The 22988-nt window shown below is 39.0% G+C and overlaps 1 protein-coding gene across 1 annotated transcript in view; it reads left to right on the top strand.

The window, feature by feature from the left end:
• LOC109928387 (BCL-6 corepressor-like protein 1) overlaps positions 1 to 22988 on the top strand; it is a 78943-nt gene that overhangs the window by 30758 nt on the left and 25197 nt on the right. Inside the window, exons 4-5 of the mRNA XM_048605318.1 lie at positions 6277 to 8928; positions 15876 to 16029. Coding sequence (XP_048461275.1) covers positions 6277 to 8928; positions 15876 to 16029 — 2806 coding nt within the window. The remainder of the gene's footprint in view (positions 1 to 6276; positions 8929 to 15875; positions 16030 to 22988) is intronic.

The raw sequence follows: 22988 nt of genomic DNA, 5'->3' as shown, positions 1-22988 counted from the left end.
CTTGCTAATCAGTCTACCATGTGGAACCTTGTCAAATGCCTTGCTAAAGTTCATATAGACAATGTCCATGGCTCTGTCTTCTTCAATCTTCTTTATCACTTCTTCAAAAAAAAACAGTCAAGTTAGTGAGACATGATTTCCCTCACAGCAAACCTCACAATTGAGGTTTAGACATCCTCAGTCTTTTGCAAAACATACCTGGTCTGGAGGTTTCATCATCTGCTGCCTTTTACAAAGGTAACTTACTTTCTTAAATAAAAGCAAAATATTGTGAATGCTGGAGATCTGAAATAAAAAGAGAAAATGTTGGAGAAACTCAGCATTTTTGGCAGCTCTAGGAGTCTGATATGACTTCTTCAGAACAAAAAAAAGTCCTCTTGTTTTCCAGTATATTCTTCTGATCTTTCCCTCTTTATCGATCCCATTGGCTCCTTCTCTTTCTTCGGACACCCACCTCTTCATCCTTTCCCCTCCTCAAATTCCTTTACTGTCCTCCTGTGCGCTCTTTTCCATGACCAATCCATTTTCTTCACTCTCTCCCCTACCCTTCACTCTGCTCCTTGCATTTTCAACCTACTCTGTCATTTCCATCTTCTCCCCTTCTTTTCCTCACACTTGCTCTTGCCTTGTTTTGCCTTTCCTGGCATGCTTCAATTATCACCTTGCCCTCTTTAGACTGTTTAAATCTGCGTTGGTCTTAATTTTGTGCTACCAAACGACAACCTCACCCCTTGGGAAATCATCACGAAATGTTTACTTCATCCAAAAGCAGACCTTGGCTCAATGTCTGCTGAAGCTTCATCTTAAACCATTTTCTAAACAGTGATTCTCAGAGGTGGTATGCTGTTGCTTTCCATTCTCAGGAGTAGGGTGAGGATGCATACCCCAAGGCTAATTTAGCTGGAAGAGAAATCGAATCTGTATTGGCATTGTTCTGAACTACATGTTTGCCATCCAGTGAGCCAACTAGCCCCTAGCACAAAATAGCTGATAACAAATTGGCAGTCCATTTATGTGTTATTCAAAAATCAAATGAAGGAGGGGAAAGCAATTAACAGCAGCACTAATACCATGGAACAAACATTTGTCCATTAGGAAAAGCAAGACTGTATGTATGAGAATAACAGGAGAGGGAATAATGTGAGATATCATAATTGAGACTAGAGATTTTTTTTTGTGCATAACTGAGTCCTCAATATAATGTTATAGTGCTGACCATAAACTTCCCGTTCACATTTTATATATAGTGGTGTGCCACAACACTGGAGAACTGAAAACTTCCAGCCTGTTCAAAAAAGGTTCAGGGATAAACTCATTGGGCTAAATCTTGTGAGCAATGGCAACGATAAGTGGATTGCTACAATGTGTGAGGGTTGAGTTGTGGAGATGTAGTTGTTGGCAAAGTTGAAGCTTTTGGAACGAAAGGGATAGTGGTAGCATAGATAAGTTTCCTGAAACTCAGCAAACTTGAGCAGTGGTGAGTGACTGCTTTTCTGATTGAAGGAGAGTATACAGTAGGTTTGATGCTAAGATCATTGCTCTTCTTGATACATATTAATAACCTAGACTGAATGTACAGAGTACAACTTTAAAATTTTCATGTGACACAAAACTTGAAGTGTTATGTGGAGAATGATGATAATATAGTCAGGTTGGTAGAATGAATGGGCACATAACCAATGAAATGTAATGCAGAGAGTGTGAAATGATATAATATAAATATAAATGGTGTAGTTTTTTTAAAAGGTGATGCAGGAGCAGAGAGACCTTTGATTATATGCCTACAAATCATTGAAGGTGTTTTTGCTGATTGAGGAGTGACTAAAATAGCACATAGCATCCTTAGCTTTAGAAAGGCGCAAAGTACAAAAGCAGAAAGTTAGGATAAACTTCTCTAAAACAACCGGTTTGGCCTCAGTTGGAATAGTAGGCAGATTTTTCAACGAGTGGCAATCTTTGCTCCTTCTCTAAACACAATGAAAGAGCTCCACTTCTCTGACAAGAGATTCTGATCGGGGTTTCTTCAGAAACATGGAGTGCACTTTCATTTTGACGAGTACCTTATAGTGTAGAACTGTCAGGGTGAAGCAAACAATTGCCTGTTCTTTTTTCCACAGCAGTCAACTGCTGTATTCTGAAATTTAAAGGTCCAGAATCACAGGCAACTGCAGACAGCTGCAGTCAGATGGTAAGTACATAAGGTAAGTGTAAGGTTAGGATCCCAGAAGTGATGGGTACCAAATGGGTAGGGGCAAGGAGTAGGATGCCAGGCAGGGGAATGTATTTGTTATGGTGAAAGGGGGTTGGTCTGGTGATGGGGTAAGAACTTGGGTTCTACATGCTGAGGAAGTGGTGTCAGGTCTTGTGGCGGAAAAGGGAGTTGAGTTCACCAGGGTGGGGGTGCAGGTCTAGTAGCTGGGATGAGGGGTGTGGTGTACAGTTGTCAGTCCTTGGAGGTGAGGGTCAATATCTGATAGGGTCTGGGATAATGTTTGAAGTCTGGGGGAGGTGCATTTGCTGGTGTGTGTGGTGTGTTGGTAGGGTTTATAGTTAACTTTTATAGTTTTATAGTTAACTCCGGATTTAAACTAGGTATTTCATAGACTAACCTTTACTGAGTAATGTTTACTTAACCGCAGCAGACCTTTGGAATTCTTTGACTTTAAATAGATAGTTTCAGATTCATCCAAGTGCAGGGGAATTGCCGAGTGGAATTTTCAATTTCCTGGGCAGTTCATTCCAAGTCTACTGTGATGGGGATTCCACAAGGTCCCCTTGTGCAACTCCCATCTACACTGGAAAAACAGTCATCTGGCCATCGGAAAAAATCAAGCCATTTTGTCCACCTTCCATTTTAAGAGGATGTGAAGACTTAGGAGAAGGTGTAAAAAACACTTATGAGAATGGTTCTAGGGATGGGGAGCTTCACTCACACAGATTGAAGAAGCTGCAGTTATTCACCTTTTAAAGAAGAGATTTTGAAGGAGGTGTTCAAAATCCTGACATCCAGTCGTGACAATTAAAACGGTCTGTTGACTGTCCTCTCATTTTCTACCTTACTTAAACTTCAGCTCATCCAATATTTGATTGCCTGTATCCTAACGCACAACAGTCTTATTTCACCATCATCTCTGTGCTCACTGACTTTACATTGGCTCTCAATCCCAGCAATTTATTACATTTCAATTTCTCGTTCTTCCATGGGCTTACCCCTCCTCATCTCAGTAACCTCCAATAGCCCTTCTGGTTGTCTAGTTCCTATGCTTTGTGCATTCCTGATTTCTATCAGCCTGATTATTGGTGGCTGTGATTTTAACTGCCTAGATGCTGAATTATGTAATTCTCTCCCTAAGTCTTCCTTCGCCCTACACCCTCTCCATCTCTGCTTAAAGGTGCTTCTTAAAAGTTTTTTTTATCTATGTCACTGCTTGTGGTGATTTGTATATTTACTCTCAGATCTCGCTGCACCTCCATTCTATTTAGATGCTTAATTCTAAGCAATATATAAATTCTTTAATTCATTTTGGTAAAATTTAATAATTCTTTTTCTTTATGCTAAAATTACTTAGCTAATCATATGTTCGTTCTGTTAATATTTGTTGCAGTCCTCTGTCCGTCAGCTAGTTACTTCTAATCAGCTTGTTCAGAGATGTTATTTATTATACAGCTGTGCAGCAGGTGAGACTTGATCCTGGAGCTCTTGATCTTGAAGATAGGGATACTACCAGTACTCTTGTATGGCACCACAGGAGCCCATTCTTTCCTTTGGTTGTTATCAGCCCATCAATTTAAGTCAGAGATTATGGTTTTCATTCAGTAGTCTAAATTAACTTAAATTGTGGTCACCATAGTCTCAACAGCAATCCTTTTGGAATGCCACTTTCCACTTTTCGCCACTGCCATAATAGTGTCTTAACCCTACAGTCTGCTTTTATGTTGAAACCAACCAGCTATCCATTCTGTTCCATTGGATGTGGGCATCGCTGGTTGGGCTAGCATTTATTTCCCATCCTCTGTTGCCCCTGAGAATGTGTTACTGAGCTGCTTTCTTGAATTGTTGTTGTCCATTTGGTGTAGCTGCCCTCACAATGCTGTTGGAGAGGGCGTTCCATGATTTTGACCTAGCAATTTATTCCATGACCCTTATCTCTCCTGTTCAAAAATGTAACTATGTTAATCAAGCAAGGCATATCCTTTTAAAATCCATCTTGATTTCTTATTATAATCTTGGTTTTGACATATTCCATTAAAATAATTACCTCTTTTTCCACATTAGTTCCTTAGCCATGTGTTCCTGCTCTGACTGTTTTTAAGTAAAAGTTTATGCTTCTTGCACAATAATCCAGAGGTTGATACTACTACAGGACAACAGACCTAATCTGTAATTTAATCTTAACACCTGATATTCCCCCAGATGGATTTCCTCCCTTTTCCTAATTATTGCTCTGATATGAATTGAAACAACTGGGGATTATCTTTTTCCTTATGCAAATTCTTCTGTAGTCATTGTATAATATCCCTTTCAATGGCAACGTAGGCAACACATGTTCAGGATGCTTGTTTGTGGCTACAGAAGATGCTACCTATTGTCCTGATTTATGGAGTCCCCTATCACTGTACATTTCCATTCTGCTTCTTCCGTCTTTGGACCGTCTTCTGAACTTTGGTGCCTGGATCTGCATTGTGGCTGCCTTTGCTACAGTCCTTCTCTTTTTCTCTTTACAGATCATTGCGTGAAGAACCTCTTTTTCCCTCTCCGAAGTTCCTGACACCCTGTTTTATAACAGAAAAAATTTTTTATTTTCTGCTTTTCTCTGGGATGTGTTTGCATTCTAGATAAAAGTACTCAGAAGTTCCTCCCTGTCTTTCATGTTTCAGAGCGTCTCCAACTCCCACTGCAGCTTGTTCATTCTGAGCTGCAGTGACTACAAAGGCAGAGTCATTTTCTGCAGGTCTGTAAATCTAACTCTGTATTGCTGTCCACAAACTCATATTTGTTACTGTATATGCAAATAGCCTGCCCTTTCGTCTCTCTTTTTAAATTTACCTGTTATTGATATGCTGAAGAAATATAATTAGATTATTTTAGTTTATATGTTAACTTAATAATTTAATAAAGTAATAAATGGATCTCCCCAGTTATTAGTTTAAATAATTGCTCCAGCTCTGAGGGATTTAAAGAAACATTGTAATAATTAGTTACCACAGCTACCTTGTGCCAACACTTAACTGTTTGTTTTCTTTTTGTTATAATTTTCTGCCTACATTTTGTTCAATGGCTCTGCCCCCTCTCTCTTTTGCCAGCTTTGCTGCCATTCAGATCTGCACACTTTTTTTCTGGGGGCCCTCTCCTGCTCTGTGTTGTTTGTAACCACTACTATTCCTGCTACTACTCAGGTCCATATTCTGTTTGGATGCCTGCACTCTTCTGGTCCACTCTTGTCTGGCATCCCTTTCCCCTCCTATTGCTGCCACTTAGGTCTGCACTCTATCCAGAGGCCCTGTCTTGCACTGTTCAGCACTAATGGCTCTTCTTTTTTGGCCATCTCTCAAATTTGCACATTGATTGATAGGGGGCCCTGTCTCTCACTTCATTGAAGCTGCTGCCGTTGATCAGGTCCATGCTCTGTATGGTCACTATTGTAAATCAGTCTTTTTTTTTGCTACTGTTGCTCCTGGTCCTCCTGGTTTGAGTGGGAACTGACTGAGCTCATATGCATAAGCCTTTCAGAGTTAAAACTCCAGGACTTCAAGCTGCAGCCAGCTGGATAATTCTCCATTTGCTTCTGCCCCCATTGGCTGGTGTTCTACTCGCAATTACAATTTAAACATTTAACATTTGTTGAAAAAGTTGCAAGCCATATAGTTATTAAAATAATTGTTGTTTTGACATTGATCCTTCCGAAGGCAGTCAAGGAAAGGCAATAAACGTGGACTTTTGACACTTCTCATAGCCCGAGAACAAATTTGTAAAAACTTCCAACCTAAAAAATAGGTACTTGGGTTTGAGCACTACTGACATACCCAATAAGCGTCAATGGCTTTAGGAAAGCAAGATGAAAATGAACTATTTCCTTTAAAAAGTACTGAAGTATAAATACCTGCAAGTGGTTCCCAGAAGCACAATTGTATTTCAGACACTTCAAGATTTTTCTTTAAAATCCTTACTTTAGCTGTGAATCAACTTAAAGTTATTAGTAGCGATGTAAAGTAGTGTTAGTGTCTTTAGGAAACCTAGGCTTATTGAAATCTCTGTTGATTGCCATATCTTTTTAGGTGGCGACTGAACGAATGAGCAATGGTGCCCATCAAGTCGAGTGGGATGAAAGTAACTTATTGCAGGAGGAACTTCAAAATTGCAAGGATAATGAGCCTGAAAAATCTGTTCGCAAAGAAGAGGAGGTCACCTTCATGACCACTTCAGACACACAGTTAAAGACTGACAAAGTTACAGATGTGGAAAGTAACTTGCTGCATGGGGAAATGCCAGAAAGTGGAGATAAGAAAATGAAAAATTTGGAGAGTACGGGCATGCCTCGTAAAGCACAACAAACTCTGTCAAAAACTACTTGCACTCAGGAAAACACTGGGGAACCAGAAAAGACTATAAAGCAAAAAGTGATTCCTGGGACTGAAGCTAAGTATCAAGGACTCCCCTGGAATGATCCACAAATAGACAGTGCTAAATCAGGGAATTGCCGCCCTTTTGATGCACCAAACTCATTAAACTTGTACAAACCTGGTTTATCATCATCCCAGAATTTACACACTGTTACTCAACCATTTTTTTCACCCATGTTTAACCAGGGTCCCCATTTGATGTACTTACCTCCAAACTTAGTCCATCCCCATGTTGCACCATCTCTACCAACAACTTTAGGGGTTACAGTGCAGACAATACCGTCATTTTTACAAAGTAAAGGAGGCAGCACTAATCTAACACCTGATCTACATTCATATTCTCATCCAGTGATGCTCAACAAATCTTTGACTTCAGAATCCAAGATCAAACATACTGCTGACTACTCTCAGCCCCTGTTTGCAAAAAGTAAAACTGAATCAGAATCATCTCCGCAACAACAGATTTTAGCCTCTGCTTCCCATGCTTCACTACCAACTTCCCGCGTTTATTTCAGCCCAGGCAGTGAATTATCTTTGGGACGAAAGAGCCCAAATTGCCAATTACCTAAACTTCCTGAGTGCAGTTCTACTCATCAGCGTTCAATTGGGCCTTCAGAAAATTCACACCCTCCATTCATAGTATTTAGATCTCCACCTCAACTTGAGAAGCAGATATATCCAGAGGGATCCCATGACTTGCCACTAGATTTGTCAGCAAAATCAAGCTGTCATGGTATAGGGGTTAAACAGAATTCTTTCCCTGAGCTGCGAAAAACACCACCTATGCCAGTATTGACGCCTGTTAAAGGAGATAGATCATTCTCTCTGTTGCACTCGAAAAATGATGGCATCTCATCACAAATTCCTCAAAGTATCTATAGTGCCAGCAGTATTAAAGGAAACTTTGGTTTAACATCACCTGTTGTGGTTTTTCCAGATACTATAAGAAATGGCGCTACTCTTCAAAAGAATTCAATTGATCCTTTAACTTTACAGCCATCGAACCCAGCTTGGTCCTGGGTAAAAGGTTCCAGTAAATTGGTAAACCATAACCCACGGACTTTCGTTGGTGTAGCCAGTGCTATACCTGCATCTATGTTACAGATTGGTAATGAAGAATCTAAGAATGCTGCTAAGCAAGAGCCAATTTCAATTGTTTACCAGGGAGATTGCCAGTTATCACTTTCGAATGGTGACAAAAGTGGGGAGGCCAGAAAAGGTACATGTGAAGGTCAAGGTGTAAAAAAACCTAATAGTCAATCGCATAGCTGTTTTGTATCCACCCCCGGTGAAGTGGCATCATTTCATTCAAATGCATATCCCCCATTCGTCATTAACCACCTTTATCTGGCAAAGGATAAAACTCCATTTCATCATTCATCATTATTAACTAATGGCAGTTGTTCAGCACAACAGCTACCACCAGCTCAAGGAATTCCTTATGGGTTAGCATCTTCCAGAGGTGAATATACTTTATTTCAAAGCCCACGTCATCTGGGGGCTGTTTGGACACCTCAGAATTGTGGAAATAAAACGAAAGAAGACAAACTACAAATAATGGCATCGCCATTGTCCAACTTGGAGACTATTGTTCATAATCGGGCTTTGGAACTATTTGCAATTGAAAATAAAAAAGACAATCCTAAATCATTCACTCCAAATGCAATAAATAAGGAAGGTACTTCTCAAGATTTGAACCAATCAGCCTCCAGTAGTGCAGTTGACTTGAGCCATTTACCTTCTGAAAGCAGAAATGGTCAGAAAGATCAACAAAATATGATTTCTACAATCAAGAAAGACAATATGGATAAAACCAATAATGGAATTGCAAGTGAAAATTCTAATAATTCAACGGGTGATATGGAAGAAGATGGAAAATTTCAAAATAAGGAGCAAAAAGGACAAAGAATAATTACTTCTTTGCCATTGAGCAACCAGCCTTTAATTAATCATAGCCATAGTATTAAAGATCTTCCTATTGTAGAAAGTGACAAGAGGGTAGAGCTAGCAACCATTCAGGAGTTGGCATGTGGAAATACAACATCCTCGGAATTATCTACAGATGCAGATGAATCAATGACTAAAGCTATATGTAATGAGAAAGAGCATTGTGGACCAGTGAAATGTACTGTTACCAAAGAAAAGAAGGATGGTTCAGTGAAGAATCTAGTTTCTAAATGTAAAGGACCTAATTCAGTTAGATGCAGTACAAATCCATCTAGCTATATTGGAAAGAAGTTCAAATGCACTAAGAAGGAAGATATTGTAAGTTGCAAAAGATTAAATCGGGAACAGCAGACCATTCAGGTAATTATAATTTTCAACCTGCTTTTTTTCTTTGTTCGAGAATTTTTGCTTTGTTGCTTAATGAATATTATGGTGTATAGAATGTTAAACACAGCTATGTGATGCCTGTTTTTATAATAAGGATGCAGTTTCATTTTGTTTACGTTTGTATTAGCTTCAGGTTTTGATAAGAAACCAGATGATTTTTTTCTGGTGATCCTAGGAATGTACTTTATGATATTTGGTTCCAATAAATTTGCATTGGCCAAAGGAAGAAAAGTGATAAATGTTTTCAATATGTAATGCTGAATATATACTTGATAGCACAGAATAGGTTGGGATTTTAAGAGCTATATTGTACAGTCAGCAATGTAACAATGGTGCTCATCACTGATTTTTGAAGACTATCCTGTGATCTCTGCGACATGGATTACCCCCTCTCCCAATTACAGTTTGAATATAGTGCCAACTTGGGCATTTCCAAGTGTTTAGCACAATAATACAGGAATGAGAAATTACCTCTTTTTGGCAGATTTGTGACATTGGCTTCTTAGAAATCAGCTATATTAAATTGATATTCCAATCTTTTGGAGCTGATTCAACTTACGGGGGTTTTAAGGAAAAGCTTGCAACTCTGCTGTTTGTTCATGAGACCATAAACTGACCACAATGCTGTGACAATGCTGTGAATGGAGAATCAGTTTCTGTCCTTCATGTTCTTGCTGTTCCTATATGGAGAGAATGCATAGTTGGAGGATCAGCAAGGGCAGAAGAAAAGAAACCTCTGATTTAAGGAGCTGGAACAGCGGCATGAAGTGACTGAAGAATTAAAATTCACAGTGAAGAGGAAGAAGCCTGGATTTGCATTCCTGGGTTGGGTATACAGAGTAACCAGCTGTGCAGCCCTGACCTTTGAAAATGGCTGCCTGCATTCACCACTTTTGGTCTGAGAGGGTAAGCTGGATTCAAAACTAGGCCAGGTGACTCAGAAAGACTGAGGAGGTTGTCATTTGTTGAGACAGGCTGAACAGAAAGCATGCTTTCAGGCTCCAGTACTGTGTTCAAAAATTACAATAATAAAATAGAATATGAAACACTGCTGCAACCCTCACTCGTCATACCTCATCATCCACCTGCCTAACATGCCGTCTCACCATACCCCTTTACATCATTTTCTTCCCCATGTCATTTTATGTCCCTCTACCCATCCCCATGGTCCCTCATAGCCCCTATGCCTACCCATAATTGCACCCTCTCCCCCTACCACGTCAACTCACCTACTATCAACTAGTATCCATGCAGACAAGAGGAAAAAAATAATGTTTTATATTACAAACTACATTCTATTGGAAAAAACACTCTATTCATAAAAACACCTTTTGATAGATCTTGACAAGTTTGATAGATATTTCTTTGATAGCTTACAGTTTTAAGGCACGAGCCTCTCTACCATTAATAAGTCTAAGGGATACCTAACCATCCGAAAATGTGTCCCAGGATCATACCAATAGGGGGTACCTTACTTCTACAAAGAACTAACCTAGCAACTGTAATAAATCCACAGATGCTGCCAGACTTGCTCAGTATTGTCACTACTCTTCTTATTTCAGAGTTCTAGCATTTACAGTATTTTGGTTTTATTGTATTTCATTCATCTCACTGTACTTTTACAATTCCACCCATTTGGAGTTGCTGAGAAGCATGGCATTTCACCACAGATGATAAAAATACAATACTTCTCCAGCCCTTTTATACTGCAGTGACTTTGCTGCTTTGCGCTATTAATGTATATGTTGTTCTTTGTCATAAAAACTGTTCAGAACTTTTTGTCTCTGGCCGCTCTCATCTCTGAATATCAACGTCAGCAAGCAAGGTAAATAGCAAATCAAAATGAACAATTCTGATATGGTAAACTCAGAATTAAAATGCACAGACTTTATCAATTTGAAGTAAACATTTTTTGAGTGCAATTTTAAAGAATTGAGACCTACATATGGGATTGAAATTGAAGCTGAAATATCATAAATTCCTAAAACGTTTAAACATAAATATCACTATTTGTAAAATAAAAAGTACATTCAACAAATATAAAACTAGCTTTTAGGAACTATAGGCTATTCAACAGTAATTATGATGTTTTTACACTGTTAAACTCTTGTTAGAATTGACTATCTCCTGCCAATACTTTGGAATAGGAAGTTGCTGCAGTTGACATCATTGTGGGGTTTCTGCCATATGGATCCAGCCAGTTGGTGTCACTGACATCATTACTGTGCACTCATTATTGCTGTTTCACCCTTGTTAACCCACTCGCTGCTGTCCACACCACACTATCCTCTATTGCCCTCTTTGGCTCACCTCACTGACTTGTTCATCACTATGTCCTGTGATAGTGTCGATGAGTGAGGCAACAAGGACTTGAGAGCTCATTACTGCAGATTCTGGAATCTGTACTGAAAACAAAAAATGCTGGAAATCACAGTGGGTCAGGCGGCATCCGTGGAGAGAGCAAGCTAATGTTTCAAGTCCAGATGACTCCTCTTCAGAGCTCTGAAGAAGAGTCATCTAGACTCAAAACGTTAGCTTGCTCTTTCTCCCCGGATGCTGCCTGACCTGCTGTGATTTCCAGCATTTTTTTGTTTTCAGTCTTTCTGAGAGCTCCTCTGACTGAACTGCTGTGCAATTTGTTTCTGGAGCAACAGGCTGGTTGGATCATTGAACAAAGTATGGAGCCATTATACAAGCCCTTCAGCATCTCTGGCAGTGACGTGATGGGCATTGAAATTGCATGGGCAGTGAGTACCGTGGCAACAAATGCATGTTTTAAAATTTTCATTCTGGTTTTCAAATCCCTCCCTGACATAACCCCACCTAATCAGTGGAATACCCTGCAGCCCCCTAACCCTCCAAGATATCTGCAGTTCTCTAATTCAGACACCTAAAGCATCCCTGAATTATATTACTTCACCATTGGTAGCTGTTTCTTCAGCTGAAAGGAGTTTAAGCTTTGAAATACTGCCTCACTACCCTCCTTTAAGAGACTCCTTAAAACTTAGCTCTTTAACCAAACCTTTCGTCACCTGCCTTAATATCTCTTTGTGTTCGCCCCATGAAGGGGATATTTTATCTTTGAATATTTTATTGTGCTAAAGGTGTTATATAAATACTGAATGGTTACACCTCATTCAACAAGATGTTATTTCATTCAAGCTTCTTTTGCCATGAGAGCAACAGTGTAAACAAGCAGGGTTTTGCCAGTTCATTAATTGTAATTACTTCAACTGTGCACAAATGGAGAAGCTTAGAATCAGTGACAGCTTGTGCATATCTGTATTTAACTATATAAATGCAGATTCCAGAAATTGCTGTCAATTTTAAACTGAGTGACTGTTGGACTGTCATACTACTATAAAATCTGGACCTAAGATGAGTAAAATAACATGCAGTGGTTGGCTGCTGTAAATGCAATATAAAGTTAAAGCTACTTGTCTCAAACTTGAACAAAGTGATTTTTTTTTTTAACAAATCCCTTGCCTGTAAGCTCAATGTTGAATGAACAGTCGTCAAAATTTTGATTCAGCCACCCTGAGTTTGAACAAGAAATGATAGCACAGTGGGATTTCAGTAAAACTTGATGGTGGACTTTTCTATTGAGATTACTTGAAATTTGTAAAACAGCAAGCAGTTGAATTAGACAACCTTGTGCGCTTAAACTTGATTTTTGTCGAGGGAGCATTTTAAGCTGTACAAGAAGAATGGGAACATTACAGTTTTGTCACGGACAATAGTGGCAGCAATAATTTAGGTATCACACACATAGTGTTAAAGAATGTTTGTTAGTTTCAACTTTCAATTTTTTAAAAACAGCTTATAGTACCAATGGACTAAATATATGACATCATTGATCATAATAGAATGAAATTTGCCATATTCAGATTGGTCAGATTTGCTATATAAAATAAGGTTTCACTTCTCAAAGTTAAGAAAGTCCAGAAATGTCATATATATGTGTAAAATGTCCCAAAATCTGATGATGCACTACTGTAAACAAATTGATATGCTGAAAGGGGTTTTGTCATTAACAAAGTGTTATTGCTCTTTGGATAAGAAATAGTGAACTTTTTAAATAAGACCTGGTCTACCCATGAGGGGCAGGTAGGCAATACTTCAAAACATTGGCTGTTTGAAATAATGTCACAATTAGATGAACTGACATTTTTCTATTCACATTTATCTTACCGAGCCTATCACTTATCATTTTTTACTATGTTCGTCAGCAACAAATCTTTATTCACCTTCACATCAAAGTAAATTGCTATTATAATAATTTTCTCTCATGTTATTCATCAAATATATCAGAAAATTTCAAATTATGCTATGATCCAATTACATTGCTAATAGTTAAGAGGTCTGATAGTACTGTTGCTTTAAACACTAGATTCAAATCTAGATAAAACAGCTCCAGTGTTTGTTAGCCTGATGGGTCCTACAATAAATGATTTATCAAATTCATTAATCCAGGTTTACAGTAAGCAAAATTACTTCATGTGTGGTACTACATTTGCAATTTCATTCTGAGCCCAGGAAATAGGACATGAGTATAAAGGTGTACTACAGTGTAATGTTAGTGCTCAAGCATGTTATTAGTCAATGGTTATGGAGCTTCCTTACCTGCTATGGGAATGTTTGATGCTGATACTGCATCTGAAGTGGAAAGAGTTCCATTTTGCAGCACTAGCATCCTGTACCTTGGTGAACTGCAGTATTATCATTATAGGTGTGAAGCCTTCACATTCTTTAAACTTGAGTTATTAAAATGTTATCCGGTTCACACACTATATAGTGTGAAAATTGTAGGACTAATTCTGGACAGCTGAGATTGCAAAAGGTATTATTTTGACAGGTAAAATTTCTCTGATTGGACATTGGATCACAGATTTTAGCCCATTTATTACAAATTTATCTCTGCCAGCATATTATAATGCGAATCAGAAAGTCCAGGTTCTATTGTCTTCCACTGCTAGTGAAAGTGAAAGAAGTGGAATTTTAACTCTGGCTTTATCTAGGTTGAGGCTCACATGTGAACCTCTCCAAATAGGTTTGCACCATTCAACAGCACTATAGTGATCCTAATTAAAGTCCTGATTTATACCTTCTGTGACTGAGGCTCCTTGACCTATTCGAAGTCTGTGTATCCCTTAAATCGGTTCACCACAACAGCCCTCTCCAGTCCATTTCACTTCTTCAGATGTATGCAACTGTCCATTCCAACCTATCCTACCACATTGTCAGCATGACATCATCCCTGTAGGGCCTCAAGGATCTATCCTTGGACCCTTCCTACTTCTTATCGACATGTGTTGCCTTGTGACGCCACACAAAAATTCCACGTGTGTACTCAGCCCTACAGCACCACCCATCTTGCCAGCAGTTAGATGTCTTTGCATGGTAGGACTATTTTCTACAAAACCAGTCATGGATGAGCTTCAGTTTTCTTTGGTTAAAGATTAGCAAACATTGTCTTTGGCCTTGACAAAAGATCTGTTCCCTAGCCATTGATAGTGTCCCTTGCCCTGGCCATTGCCTGTGCTGAACAAAATAGTTTGCAATCTTGATATCCCGTTTGATCTTGAATTAACTTTCTGACCCCATATCCTTGGTATTATTTTCCATTTCTATCCTTACTTGAGTTTATCTGCTGTTGTAGCCCTCATCCATGTATATGTTTCCTCCGTAATCAACTATTTGAATGGCAGATCTACATCCTTTTTTTTCATACATGTGAGCTCATCTTAAACTCTGGTGTTCTAAACTGCATCAAGTCTCACACAACTGTCAAACCTGTGTTTGCTAGCCTACATTGATACCTGGCTGATTAAAGCCTAAATTTTAAAATTCTCATCCTCCATTACTTTATCCCTCCCTATTTCTATAATCATTGACCTACAACCTTTCGGTGAAGAATTCTGCATTCCTCTAAGAATGGAATCTCATGCATCTGCCAGCCCTCTTTCCCATCTATGGTTTCATTTGTCTACCACGTATACTCTGGAATTTCTGTTTCTTCACTTCTCATTCCCCCTTTAAAACCACCCTTGCAACCTACCTTGTAACCTATCTCTGAGGATGACAAGTTGATGATTTTAACTACTGAGTGCCATTTGGCACTGGGAAGAAATCTCACCTCTGACTCATACAGCCATTGGTCTACATTTATTCCAAGGCTATAGTACATATCTGAGAAAGTTGACGCTTTGGTACTATACTGAAGGAATACTAGTTTGTTGCAAACAATAACTTTTGGATGCGGTATTAAACCAAAACCCCAAACTGTTCAGATGCGCACCAAAGGTCCAATATTTGAAGAGCAAGGAATTCACCTGGTCATCACATTTCCCTCCAAATGAAAATGATCAAAAAAGCAAATTAGCTGCTGCAGTTGATTACACAACAACATCATTTGCCCTTCAGAAAATTCAGTGGATCTGATGTGTTTTTTTATGGCACTCTTAGTACACAAAGCACAAATTCCTTCTTTCTTAGTGAACCATTTTTGTCAATTTATATTGTAAATATAACCCTTGATTGAAATTATTTTTGTCAGCATCATCATGGAACTGGGAATAAAGAAAAAGGTGAGAAATAGGATAACCGGTGGCAGAATTCATAGTTGATGAATACCGATGGTAAGAGATAGTGCTCCACTTCCTCAATGGTGCAACCAATATCTGATCACTTCAAAAACTTCAATCTTTAATATGATTGTAAATAGGGTAGGGGGAAGCTGCCACCTTAGCCATATTTGTTGTGTCTTGAATTGCTAATGCGTCATTTTGTTTACTTTTGGGGGGTTAAATGCAAAAGTAAATTTCAAGTGATTACAAATAATTTGAAGTCATCAGTTTGCAGTACTTGAAAGAATAGTTGTACAGAGAGTAAACTTGAACTCAGTTGAATGTAAATTTCAGGGATCCAAAAGACGGTCAAGCAGTCTCGAAGTGAGTCATAGAGATAGCGAAGATGATGTCTGTTCATCCAAAGGACTCGATGGAGAAAGAAAAAGCAAACGGCTGAGAACACCAAAGACTGAATGCTCTTCTAGAACAGCAATACAAGAAAAAGGTAGGACTGATCTGTAAAATACTAACTGCATGCCCTTTTGGGTAATGATGGGATGCAGATTTAAAAATTGCGATATTGTCATCTATCTGTTTGGGAGCCATTTGTTCAAAGAGACAGGAGAACACAATGTTCCAAGCTGAGCCCTTTGAATACTAATCGAATAAACATGTTTAAATTCGAGATTGTTAGTTCGCTGTTAGCTTGTTTCATGAAATTCTGAGAGCTCATACCAATGAGATATGCTGTATTGTTACTTGGAGTCCCAAGTCTCAAGTCCCCTGTTTTTTTACAAAAAGGGGTTCTCGAAACATAGTGACAATGGTCTCTACTTTTGGGCCAGAAAATCAGGGTCCTTATCATAACATGTCCTGAACAGGTTAATTAAAAACTTAACAAGATAGAGAGAAATTACCTTGTCTTGTGGTATGTACACTTGAGAAGGTCAGAAATCAGATGGCACCAGGTTATAGTTCAACAAGTTTATTTGAAATCACAAGCTTTCAGAGTGTTGCCCCTTCGTCAGGTAAACCTGTTGGACTATAACCTGGTGCTGTCTGATTTCTGACCTTGTCCACCCTACCAACTCCACATTATGGCTAAACTTGAGAAGGTTAATTTTAATTCACAGAGAGGAACTGCAATGTCACAAGGTTTCCCACCAACCGACTGGAGCTTGAAACATTGGTATTATTGATTGTTGCTGTTTTATTTACCATGCTACCAATCTAGGTGTGATGTCTATAACAGCCTTATGATGTAGGCCAGCCACATCTTCATGCTGTCATGTGAGTAGGGAATTTTGAGAGACTGTAACTCAAAATTGACAAAGGGAACCTCAAGTATGGGTGGTCAAATCTTTTGTTTTGGGTCTATATCCCATTTTTCGAGTTGTCCTTAGATATTACTGCAGAGATGGTGGATGTATTGGTTGTAATCTTCCAATATTACCTAGATTATTGATTGATTCTGGCAAGGTACCAGTGGATTGAAAAAAAACAAATGTATCACCACTGTTGAAGAAAGGAGGAGAATTAAATGCAGGAATGTACAGGCCAGTTAGCCTAATATCTGTCACTGGGGACAATACTAGAATCCATTATTTTGGAGTTGTAGCTGATAGAGTCATAATGCTTTAAGACAAAGTCAACAGGGGAAATCTTGTAGGGGCCTGAAGGAAGTGAGCTATGTCAAGAAATCTGGCAGAATAGCACAAGAAGCCTGGTGAGCCCTATCTCGGATTAGGATCAACCTGCTGTATCTTTTAACTAAGGACTGGCCATTGAGGCAAACCTCTCACTGAGGAGGAGTTAGGTGCCTGTTAAGAGAGAACATTGCTTGGTTATCACTTTTTTATTAATTGCACATATCACCTCATTCATATGCAGCTTCCTATCCTTCTACCCACCACAAGCAAACTAGGTGCTGAGAATTCTCAACGGAAGTCAAAATAGGTACCTGCTGATTTCTGCTCATGGCTGGTTGCAAACAGCCTGCATGTTTCTCACCACCCAACAACATCTCAGGGTATGACCCATAGACACCAGCTGCACGCATCCCTCATCCACAACATTGGCATCCAATAATTGCCAGCCCCTGGGGAAATGTCGTAGTACCTCTTCAAACATCCCGTGAGTGGATTGAGGAGATACTGTGATGATTCTGAGGGGATATTTGATGACTGGTTAGTTGTTGTTCTGGATACACGTTGGTAGAATGCAGCCATAGGGTTGGGCAAGATAGCTAACATGCCAAGTTTGGTAAGATGGGGTCAGAGATCTTGCTCAACTTTGCAGCAAAAAAGCCGTAATGATCCTCAGTGAAACTGACACTTAGCCAAAAAGCCGTAAGATTCAGCTCAACATTGTTTTGTGAAAGGGATATCATCTTATTATTTGACTACTTTTAGATTTTCTAAAGGTATTCAATAAGGTAGTAGATAAAAAGTAACACCATAAAAATTCATGGTATTGGGGATAATAGCAATAGATTGGTTAATCATAAACAGGGAGTCGGGATAAAGAAGTCATTTTTAAGTTGGCAAGATTTAACTGCTGAAGTGCGCAGAGTTGAAAGATCAGATTATTTACAATCTATATTAATGATTTGGAGACAGATGGTATTGTAACCAATTTGACTGCAACATGAAGGAGCGTAAGGCAAGAAGTTGTGAGGAAGGTACAAAATGTCTGCAAAGGGATAAGGATAAATTAAGTGAATGGGTGTAAATTAACAGATGGAGTATGAAGTGGAAAATTGTGAGGTGGACACTTTGACTTTAATAGAATAAAAAAGCAAGAATATTATTTCATAAAAACCGAAAGAATTGTGAATGCTGTAAATCTGGAATAAAACATTAGTAAACTGTTGGACATAGATTTTATTTAATTCCCGCGTGGCTCCTGAGATCTGTCCGTTGTGGATACTGGATGAGTGGCTATGTAGGTGGCATGAGAGGTTGTGGGGGAAATAAGTTGGTGGGGAGGGTTGGAGCTTGAATTTACATTGAAATAGCTTTGAGGTTTTGGTGTAGGTAAGGGCGAGAGAGCCTATCAAATTCTAAAACAACAGCGAAGAATATCTTGAGAACCAACCTGGCCTTCTGACCAACACCGGTGGAACTTGGCTGCCCACGCCAGTGCATTGCTCAAGAGATTTACAGGCCTGACTTTATCCTGCATCTGTAGAAAAAAAATTGGGTATATTTCACCAAGAAAGTTGTGGCAAGGTGGAAAGTTTCCAGGATAGAGGCTCTTCCTTGAAATTTAAAAACAGGTCCTGACAAATGCTTGACTATTGGTCTTCCACTTCATTCAAACTAATGGATTCAATTATCAGGAATAAATTGGAGGATAACCTCTTTTACAGTGTCAAGGTGGATTCAATTGGAGAAGATCCTTAAGTTCCTTGAAAAAGTGACAACCCAGCTGAGTTGTGGTGAACCTTTATGGGCGTGTGTCATTCGACTCTCAGAGAGCATTAGATATGTACCATGCAAAAGGCACTTAATCGACTTGCAGCTTTGAAAATTTAAGCGTAAAATCCAGGAACAGATAATAAACTGGGTAAAATGTTGGAAATAATGAATTCTCAAAGCAGGGTGTCAGTGTAATGCCAAGCCTTCAGGAAATAAGGAATCACTACAATTCTACTTTACGTTGTGTCTGAAACTTAATGCAGATAACCGAATTCACAATTGTATCAGACTAGCAGTTGAATGCAGGAAATAGCATATAGTTGAGTTCAGACATTTCGATGAAATACATAAGTGAACTGAGCAATGCAATATTAAAAAAAAGGTTAATTGCTTTAATATATGGATTTTGAATAGCTAAAAATGAAGCCAAAAAAAAAACACAATATTGTACCAATTTGTATAGGATTTATTGTGTTGGCAAGAAAGTGGAATCTCTGTTGAGAAACCCATGACAGCCTGATTGGATCAGTATCTGCCAATCAGGTAGGGGTGCTCTCTCGAGCAGGTTGCAGCTTCCATTAAGTTACTTTGTTAGCTCAGTTAGCTATATGACTGATTTAAAGTGCAAGATGAAACCAACAGCACTGGATCAATTCCCACACTAGCTGAGGTAACCATGAAGCACCCTCCTTCTCAAACTCAAACTCTCCTGTCACCTGAAGTGTGGTGACCCTCAGGTTAAATTACCACCAGTCCTCTGTCTGTGTGTGTGTGTCTCTCTCTCTCTCGCTCTGTCTCTCTCTCTGTGTACTGACAGAGCCTGTGGTCCAGTAGAACTATGACAAATTAACTTTCTTATTGATAGTAGGAGTCTGAAGATTGATCCAAGGTCCTACTGTCAGAATGGCAGTGTTTTTCAGTCCCTGAGCTGGTAGATATGGATGAAGTTTCATGGACTAGGGAAAAGCATTTAACTTGCACCCTAAGTTTTCCTTGCTGCTTGGCCTCCTGAGGCCAGCCAGGGTGAAACCTGAGAATAGACAATTTCAAAGGGTGACAGCCTCATCGAGGTATTAAAGTTACCAATTCATCTTCTTGGAGTGTTTTGGTTGTTTTGTGCCTTGTTTTATTTCTATTAAAGCAGAAAGTGGTGGACTAGAATTGGATTTGAGATTTTTGAAATTTCACTTCTTGCCCAAGTCCATCCTAGTCATTCTGTTGCTTATTAAGATTCTAGTTGTTGTTGAATATTTGTCAGTAAGTATGCTTAATCAGTGCAGAGCAATAATCCAGAAGAATGTTGAACATCATAGCCAAGGCAGTAGAATAATAGTCAAAGATGGTAATGACCAAACTTTAAAATGCTCTGGTCACATGCAGGAGACATTGGACAGAAAATTGCTAGGCATACCTTCTGTGTCATTTGGGTTAAGAGGAAAGACAGTAGAATTGTCAACTTCAACCTATGAAGTAGGAATATGAGAGATGATATTGCACAGATCTTTAAGATTGTAACATTTAGCCAAGTATGATTACTATAAACTGAAGAGTAGAAGTAAAGCAAGGAGGTAAGGAGTCAAGCTGTGAATGGAAATTCAAATCTGATCTGAGAATGTTTCTCTTCACAAAAAGTGTAGTCAACATTTGCAGTGGATTTTTGGATGGAACAATGGAGGCAAAATCCTGAAATAATTCTGAAAAACAATTTGATTACATTCCAAAAAGGAGTCGCTGGACTCTAAGCGCTAACTCTCTTTCAACCAATGCTGCCAAGACCTGCTGTGTTTCTCCAACACTTGTTTTTATTGACGATATTGCAGGCACTGTGAAGATTTATCTGCTTAACTGAACTAAACTAGACCAAAAGATAATTCTCCTACTTAATTATCTTGCATAAGCTTCCAAGATGAGGTTATTACAGGGCGTATAGGATGCGAGATTGAGTGAAGTTTTATCAATTCATAACCAAACTATTGGAACATCAAGACATTTGGGCCCAGGTATTGTCAGCTGAGCTCCCAGCATAACTCTAGTAGAAGTTTTGCAGAATTCTTTACAAAGTAGAAAGGAGCAAGTTCCTTTGAGTTTTCCTAAGACTTTTTAGTGATGGTCTTATAAAGTTAGAAGTTTTTGTTTTCCCCTTATGCAGAAAATTACACCATTCAGCTGCTGTTCAGAGAGAGCTTGTGTATTTATGTATCTGTGCATTTGTTATAGGTGAGGCAGGCAATAAGCATGCATATTTCCAAAAACATTTATGATTGGAGTTTTCTATCTTACCAATTCAGTCATGACCTTACTGTGTTTCAGTCTCTTTTCCCCAAATTAAGTCTCTTCCCTTATTGATCTTTGTCCTCGTAATGCCTCAACTTCCCTCAACTGTCTCTCTCACCCCCCTTTCTAATTTCTCCATATCTAACTCCTGATATCTCACCACCTACCCTTGCTCTGTCTCACTTTTATGTATGTCTTAGTTGCTTTCTCACTCCTAATCTTTTTCTGCTATAGAAATTTTCACCCATGCCTTTGTTACCTCAGGACTTGATAATTGCACTGCTTTCCTGATCAGCTTTACACCTTCCACTTTCTGTGAGTTGGGATCATCCTCACCCCTGCTGTTTATCTCCTCCCGCCCTGAAAACTTATTAGATCTCTGCAGTTCTGCCATTTTGTGCATACCCCGTGTTAGTTGATCCACCATTGATGACCTGCCTCCAATGCCTGGACCTAATTTCCAGTATCTCCTGTTACATAATTCTCCACCTCTTCTTTAAAACGCTCCTTAAAAGCTTTGTCCTCAACGAAGCTTTTGGTAACCTGGCCTCATACATCCTTTTGTGACTTAGTCTCAAGTTTTGTTTGCTCCTGTGGACCACTTAAGCATTTTAGAAGCCTCAGTTGAGGAGATCCTCTAAATCCTACTTCCAACAAACCGTAACTTCATTTCTGTCCTTGATTAGTGCCACTGTGCAAGATGCTTGAAATGTAGATGATTTGACAGTGCTGACTGCATGTACGTCATGGTTGTCAGTGTGTTGCTAGATTTCTGCACTGTTTTCACCCAACATCTGTTTTATTTTAATGTCACAAGTATTTTGGCCTTCAATTGTCATCTTTTTCTGTTTCCCCTTTCATGTTACGAGCAAGGAGCAATTATTGCCCATCCCTAATTGCCCTTGAACTGATTGATTTGCTAGACTATCTCAGAGGGCTGCTAAAAGTCAATTATATTGCTGTTGTTTTGTAGTCACATTTACCAAAACAGTTGCAGACAACAAAGGACACTAGTGAATCAGCTGGGTTTTTACAACCGTTGATACCAGTTTTATGGTCACCATTATCGGGACTAGTTTTCAATTCAGTTTTACTGTATGAATTCAAATTCCTCCAGAATACCAGTCCACTGACATTACCATTATGCCACCATCTCCCCAGTTGTCTTCATTATGATTTTTGGACATGTTATTTTTAGCTTTGGAAAAAAAGTACAAAGAAATAATTAACTGATGCTTGAATTACAATTGAGAAATCATGTGGCTGCTTCGGTTTCCGACATTTGTACCAAAGCTTGAGTTCTTTAAATGCCACAGATTATTTTGTTTTAGTCCCATCTCTTTGTCTTGCATTTTAATTTCAAGTAGAACATTAGGCATCCAGTAAACAAGGTGCAGAGCTGGATGAACACAGCAGGCCAAGCAGCATCATAGGAGCAGAAAGGCTGACGTTTCGGGCCTAGACCCTTCATCAGAAATGGCATCAAGTAAATTTAGCTCTAGTTTTAATTTTTGCAGCAAAAATAATTTTCAGTCAGAATGTTTGCTTTCTCATTTTCGTCACCACCACAACACTGGTGTGCAAATAGAAAATTACTTTAAAGTTCACCTTGAATTTGTCTTTAGCATGTATTTCTGAAACAGAGCAAAAGCAGCTTTGCTCTGCACTTGGCTATCCTATACGTGCCTAGGGGCAGTGATGCTTGGATAATGAAATGGGACATGTTCTATGCCCCAGTACTAACGTTTCTTGATAAGCACAAAAACCATTT

The sequence above is a fragment of the Rhincodon typus genome, chromosome 14 (assembly GCF_021869965.1).
Source record: "Rhincodon typus isolate 14 chromosome 14, sRhiTyp1.1, whole genome shotgun sequence".
Classification (NCBI taxonomy): Eukaryota; Metazoa; Chordata; class Chondrichthyes; order Orectolobiformes; family Rhincodontidae; genus Rhincodon; species Rhincodon typus.
The sequence above is the reverse complement of the archived record's forward strand: the minus strand, read 5'-3'. Positions and strand labels throughout refer to the sequence as shown.